At 38.8% G+C, this 6,373-nt stretch overlaps 1 protein-coding gene across 1 annotated transcript in view; it reads left to right on the forward strand.

The window, feature by feature from the left end:
• ARHGEF25 (Rho guanine nucleotide exchange factor 25) overlaps positions 1 to 6,373 on the forward strand; it is a 56,337-nt gene that overhangs the window by 46,875 nt on the left and 3,089 nt on the right. The window contains exons 14-15 of the mRNA XM_015823982.1: positions 1,087 to 1,307; positions 2,973 to 3,083. Of these exons, the coding sequence (XP_015679468.1) occupies positions 1,087 to 1,307; positions 2,973 to 3,083 (332 nt within the window). The remainder of the gene's footprint in view (positions 1 to 1,086; positions 1,308 to 2,972; positions 3,084 to 6,373) is intronic.

Raw genomic sequence — 6,373 nt, forward strand, 5'->3', positions numbered from 1 at the left:
CCGCCCCCTGCGCCGGCCGAGGCGTAGCTGGCAAGCGGCAGAGACGGAGCAGGCCGACCACCAGCTGGCCCAGCTCAAGGGAGGTAAGGCACCCACCGGAAAAGGGGGAAAAAATGGCGGACAGCCTTGCTTGGCGACCCCCGTGAAATGGTCGATCGACCCCAAATGGGGTCGCGACCCATAGGTTGAGAACCGCTGATTTAGAGAATCCTTGAGCTGGAAAAAAAAAAGCACTGCCTTCCCAAAGGAAGTTATTTCTCTGGGTGATGTCAACCAATGACATAAAATAAAATCTGAAATTGTGCTGAGGTAGAAAGAAAAGAAAGGATGATTAGATAAAACAGGATTTGAAGGAGATATAAGGGAATGCAGTGTAGCTACCTTGGCTCTGACAGTAACTCTGATTTGTAGATTGTCTAACTTTTCGCAAGGTATTAAAAGTGCTAGAACTCAGCAGTCCTATTTGGGCAAACAGCTGATGGAGTACAGACACTTTCCATCTTGTTAAAGAAAGGGGGAAACTGGAGAAGAAGGGAGAGGAGGAAATATAAATCTGATTTTTTGAGAATTCCATTGTTTTGGGTTGCGGGGCAATGACGTTTTAAACTGTATTTATCCCCAAAATTATGCTACTTCAGATCAAATAAACCCAATCTCACCAAAGATGCCAGCAACAAGAAATCTATTGTTAAAGTCTAAGAAAAGTTATTTTATTTTTATTTATCAATTTTCTACATCACCCATCTCACCTAAGTGACTCTGAGCAATTTACAGAATGATCACTCAAAAATGATCAGGGTCCTCGCTCTCCAGCCTTCTCCAGTAGCCACCTCAGTACATTAGTCAGGGGAGCAATCGGTAGATGATGTTAGGGTACAGATAAGCCTAATCTATGGATGGCTAATTCAGACAGGCAAATCATCATGTAGTAATTTTACTCAATGAAGTTACCTCTTGGTTCAGAAAGGGTTTCTTGTTATTCTCGGTGAACACCATACAACTTCTTTTTGGCATGTACATTATTTTATGTTCCCAGGTTGACCCCATTGTTCAAAGTCTGTTTCTATTGTTTTTTTCCCTACCCAGCACTGCAGTCGCCCATAGAGTACCAGCGTCGGGAGAGCAAAACCCACAGTTTAGGACGAACGGGGGCTCTGCACCACTCACTGACAGGTGGCTCAACTCGGCCTTCCTCCTCAACCTCCATGGACCAGAACAAGGGATCCAGCCTCCAGGCCCACAATGCCTCCCTGCCCTCCCTTTATCTTCCTGGTCCAGCCCCACCTGACCCCCTCCCCTCTGTCGAGGTAAGGCAAGAAGGTCATCAGTCGGGCTCCCACCTCAGATAGTATAGCAATTTGGTGTGTGTGGCTGACACAGATTTTCTACTTTGGAGAAGAAAGCTTAACGTTCAATGCAGTAATTTGATTTAATTAAACAGTAGCTCTGAGCCTACTCAGAATTTGAATGCCCAAAATAACCATTATATAAAAACAGCAATTCATAATTAAGATAATTCTATCCTGTCTATTGCTTGAAATAGGCTGTGAACAGGCTGCCATAAAGACAAAACAGTTTCTTGCTCCATTCCTAATCAATGTAATTTTGTAAAATTTCCATTATTGATGTGAAAAAAAGAAGTAGGAGAGGAGGTTATTGGCCATCTTTTAATAGAGCAACTCAACAAATAATGAGGAACTGGGGCCATTTACTTAATATGTTGCTCTTTCCTAAGTAAACTGTCCTAAAGATAATTATAGTGAAAGATACCATGTAAGTATTGAAAAAAAACACTAATATATTTGGCTACCATACATCATTTTATTTAGAACAACTCAGTAGGGTCAAAGGACTCTGAGCCCATGCCCAGTGTACGTACAATATATATGTTTATCTGTCTGTGGATTACAACTGCTCTGTCCAAATGCTGAGGGTTGGAGATGATGGAGTCATAGTCCAATGAAAAGGACGTCAGGTTGAGAAAGACCTAGAGGAGGACTTCTTAACTCTGTTCCAGCTCATCTAAGATGAGATGACTTCTTTCTTTTGTTAAGGAGAGCCCATTCAGATGAACAGAATGGGTTTTCATGGTCTCCCAAGATGGGCAGTTAAAAAAATAGGAAAAATGAATGAGTGAGTGAGTGAGTGGGTGGGTGGGTAGGTGGGTAGGTGGGTGGGTGGATGGATGGATGGATGGATGAATGGATGAATGAGTGAATGAAGGAAATCCATGCCCCAAGCAACCCAATTTTTTTTTGTTTGGTCCATCCTTGAGGCAGAGATACCAGAAGAACAGGGCAGGTGGGAGTATATTGTCTGCTCTTGCTACTAAACAATTATTATTTAGTATCATTCACTGAATATACAAGGGAAAAATCTTTGCATGCACATATATAGCAAAGTGTTGATTTACCCATCAGAGTGTTAGGGAAGAGGGACTGAGAAAAGGTAACTTTAGAGCAGATTAATTGATGTAGATAAACCAGATGCATGTATTGTGAGGCCATTCAGACAATGATTATTATGTGTTTACTGGTCATTGATCATTTGATCTTTTTAAACATCTATTTGATTCTTCTATTTATTAAATTTGTATGCTTACGTTTATTAAATTTATATGCTTATATTTATTAAATGTATATGCATATAGTTATAATAGAAGGGAAAGACTTGGGGACTGGGTTTTTTTTTAATCTGTGAGATCAGTTGATTCATTAATTCATTAGATTAATGGAGTCCATGCTTCTCATCTTGAGAGCGATCAAAATAGGTGCTAAATTAATGATGGTTTCAGTGAAGCTATGAATGGTACACCATATCTTCAGCGTAGAAAACCATCATGTCCTTTTAAGAGTAATTTCTTACGTCCAGTGCTAAATGGTGCACTCATCCCCAAAACGCTCAGCTTCTGATTTGCTTTTCTGTACTGTTTCTCTCCAAACTAATCTCTTCGCCCCACCTTTCACTGACAGCCATCTCACAGCCAAAGCTCTCCAGGGCCTGAACCTGCTCACATACCGGTACCTTCTCAGCAACCTGATACGCAGCTCTCCAGTGTCCCTCAGCAAGAAGCCCAGCAATTGGTGAGTTCTTGGTGAGTTCAGAATAATCACAACGATCAGATTATTCTGGTTCCCTTGAATTTCCCTTGTAAAATTATCTCCTTTCCCTTTTGCTGGAGCTTAAATTTCTACCCGCATGTGCGCGCACACACACACACATACAGTATGTACTCATTGGTCCTTGGCCTTTGGCATGTAACCAGTGTTTTGTCTTGGGAAAGGGTAATTGTAAAGAACCTTTCCCCTCCCCTTTTGGGATCTTGGCAAGCACAATCACTGCAGACAGCAGCGATAAACAATTGAATCAAAGTTTAAATGCAGTTGCCCCTTCAACATATTTCTCAGTTTAAGCGTGTTGATCAGTACAATTTTCACAACTAATATAAACAGAAGGTTTGTATAAATTAGATAACTACCAAAAACGATCAGATTATTCTGGTTCCCTTGAATTTCCCTTGAAAGTCTAGGAAGAGTTCCCAATGTGAAAAAGATAAAGGGAGAAGTAGCAAGCAAACAGAAGCAAAAAAAATAATTAGCTGTAGAATACAAAAAGTGTTGCATGTTACATGCACTCACATGCACACACATATACCCTTTGCTCACTTTGCCCAGTTTACACACTGAGATTCTCTTTGTCTTCTATTTTATAACCTAAAATATTAGTCTTGCGACAATTGGCTTTCATCAATCTTGTAATGGAACACAGGTAATCCTCAACTTACAACCATTTAATTAATGATGGTTCAGAATTACAACGGCACTGAAAAAAGTGACGTATGTCCATTTCCAACCATTATAGTGTCCCCATAATCATGTAATCAAAATTCAGATGCTTGTCAACTGGCTCGTACTTAATGGCGGTTGCAATGTCCGGGGGCCATGTGATCACCTTTTGACATCTTCTGACAAGAAAGCCAATGGGAAGCAAGATTCTCTTTATAATCATGTTAGTATCTTAACAACTCTGGCAAACAAAGTCGTAAAATGGGGCCAAACTCACTTAACAATGATCTCGCTTAGCAACAGAAAATTTTGAGCTCAATTGTAGTCATACATTGAGGACTACCTGTATTCTTCCATTTACAAGACAAAACTGAGATTTAACTACCGTGGCTATTCTTAAGCAGTTCTTGATCATGGAAGCTCATGTCTGCACTCGGTGCTGTTATCCATCTGTAATACTTTGAACTTCTTCTGATCTTTGGCACATTATATAGTCCACCCTAGCATGATGTTGCACTTTCATGCATTCAAATGGATTGTACATATTAAATTAGACTGGCTAGCCATAATGGAGTTCATTAAACTCATTATCTAATGATCACCAGGAAACGCCCTTTGTTGCCCAGAAAAAGTTGCATTCTGATCAAACATGGGTTCTCTCTAGTTTATGGTTATGTCATGAGAATGCAAATAAAGCCAGAATCTTGCACTTCCCCACATGACTGAAATGCAGTAGCATTCACCATTTCTGATTATCAAATTGAGGAAATGACTCATAATTCTTATGGAATCATTTTTCTATGAATAATTAGTAACCTACAGGGGTTAAAAGATTAGATGATTTGCAAAAGCAATAGATAGTACCTGGGCCATTTCTTTTCTCTGCTATTCTTTTTCTCCTCTCTTTTAATGTGTCAATAATGTATCAAGAAAAACTAAACACGTAGGAATTGCTTCTGTGTAAACCCCCGTGAGACTGGTCTGCTAAGCCTATTTTTAAAATATCAAAGCAACCACAATTTTCCTGATCAAAATGACACTACAGGCTACCTCAGAGGGCAAGACATTCAGGTATTAATCTCATCTGCTAGGCATGTTATTTCTTAGGAATCTGTCTACTCATGGGTCTCCCACCAGGTAAAGTTCAGCCGCTCACTTCTGTCAACAGAATTTGGTTCTTTTGCCTGATTCCATTTCTTTTTTTTATGAAGTTGGATTGTGATAAATAATATTTTTCATGATCGCATATCATAATAGCAGGGGTTCCCAACCGGAGATGCTTGCACCCCCTGTGAGTGCAAGACAGTATTCCAGGGGGTGCGAAAACTTGGGTTTTCAAAATTATAATGTATATGCATAATTCGTTGCCTTTATTTTGAACTCTTGTAAGGGGTGCAAGAATATATCAGAAGCGTTCTAGGGGTGCGGGGTATAGAAAAGGTTGGGAGCCGCTGATAATAGAATGGCAAGGACTCCACTAAAAGCTTTGACACTTTGTCCCCCTTTCTTCCAACTTTTTCTTCTCTACTATCCAGGCATGGAGACTACAAACCAATGAAATATTTGCACCCAGGTGCACTTTGTACAACACACATATGTATTAGCAGGTAGAGAAGCTACTGCTATAAACTACATTGTCAACTTCTGGCCATTAAAACCACACTAGGTTCTGGTACAGTTTTTTCCCCCTCTCATTTACTTGGAATTTTCTTTAGTTGGGGTGTGTGTGTGTAAAAATATGAGCAGTCATTATACGTCATAGTTTTTCTATGAGTTATTGTATAGATAAAAATTTCCTAGACACAACTGTCTCATTTCATACACAGTCATCTGTCCTGGACAAAAGAACCAGAATCTGGTAACACCTATTTTGACTAACAAATGTTATTAAAAAGTGTAAGGTTTTGTGAGATATAGCTCATTTCATCAGATCCATAGAGAGACCAGACTGATGTAGGATTAAATTGCAGTGAGTTGGGAGGAAGAGGTGAGTGAGAAAAGGAAGTAGAAGATGGGTTGATTATGCAGCTGCAGGTAACATAAGAAGCAGCTTGCAAATAGCTTATCACTTACGCTTTTTTTTTTTTTTTTCCAATATAAAATTTTTATTATTTTTCATCATAGAAAAAAACATCACAAATATTACACAATACTGTAAGAAAACCCCCCCCCCACCCCCCCGGACTTCCCAAACCTAATCCCAGGATAATATTCAAATATAAGTAAAGAAATATTAATATCTCTAACTCCACAAAGTATATTATTCTACATGAGTAGGTAAAATATAAAAGAAAAAGAAAAAAGCAAATTTACTAAAAACTTAAATTATATTCCACCACTCTATGCTTCTTTTAGATATAAACAATCCATCTTCTCCATATTAATAAACATTATTCATTCAAATAATACTTCAAGTAAGCCAAAATCTTTACCACTTCAGCAAAGTACAAAACTTTGAATCCCCAGTCTTCTCTATAATTTCATCAATCTACATCTATATAAAAAAAATCTTTTAAGCCCTTTTATAAAATTTACATCTTCAAATACTTATCAAATATAGTATCAAGAAATTACCAGCCTTCATCATT

The sequence above is a fragment of the Protobothrops mucrosquamatus genome, unplaced genomic scaffold (genome assembly GCF_001527695.2).
Source record: "Protobothrops mucrosquamatus isolate PMUCROS unplaced genomic scaffold, P.Mucros_1.0 scaffold2064, whole genome shotgun sequence".
Taxonomy (NCBI): domain Eukaryota; kingdom Metazoa; phylum Chordata; class Lepidosauria; order Squamata; family Viperidae; genus Protobothrops; species Protobothrops mucrosquamatus.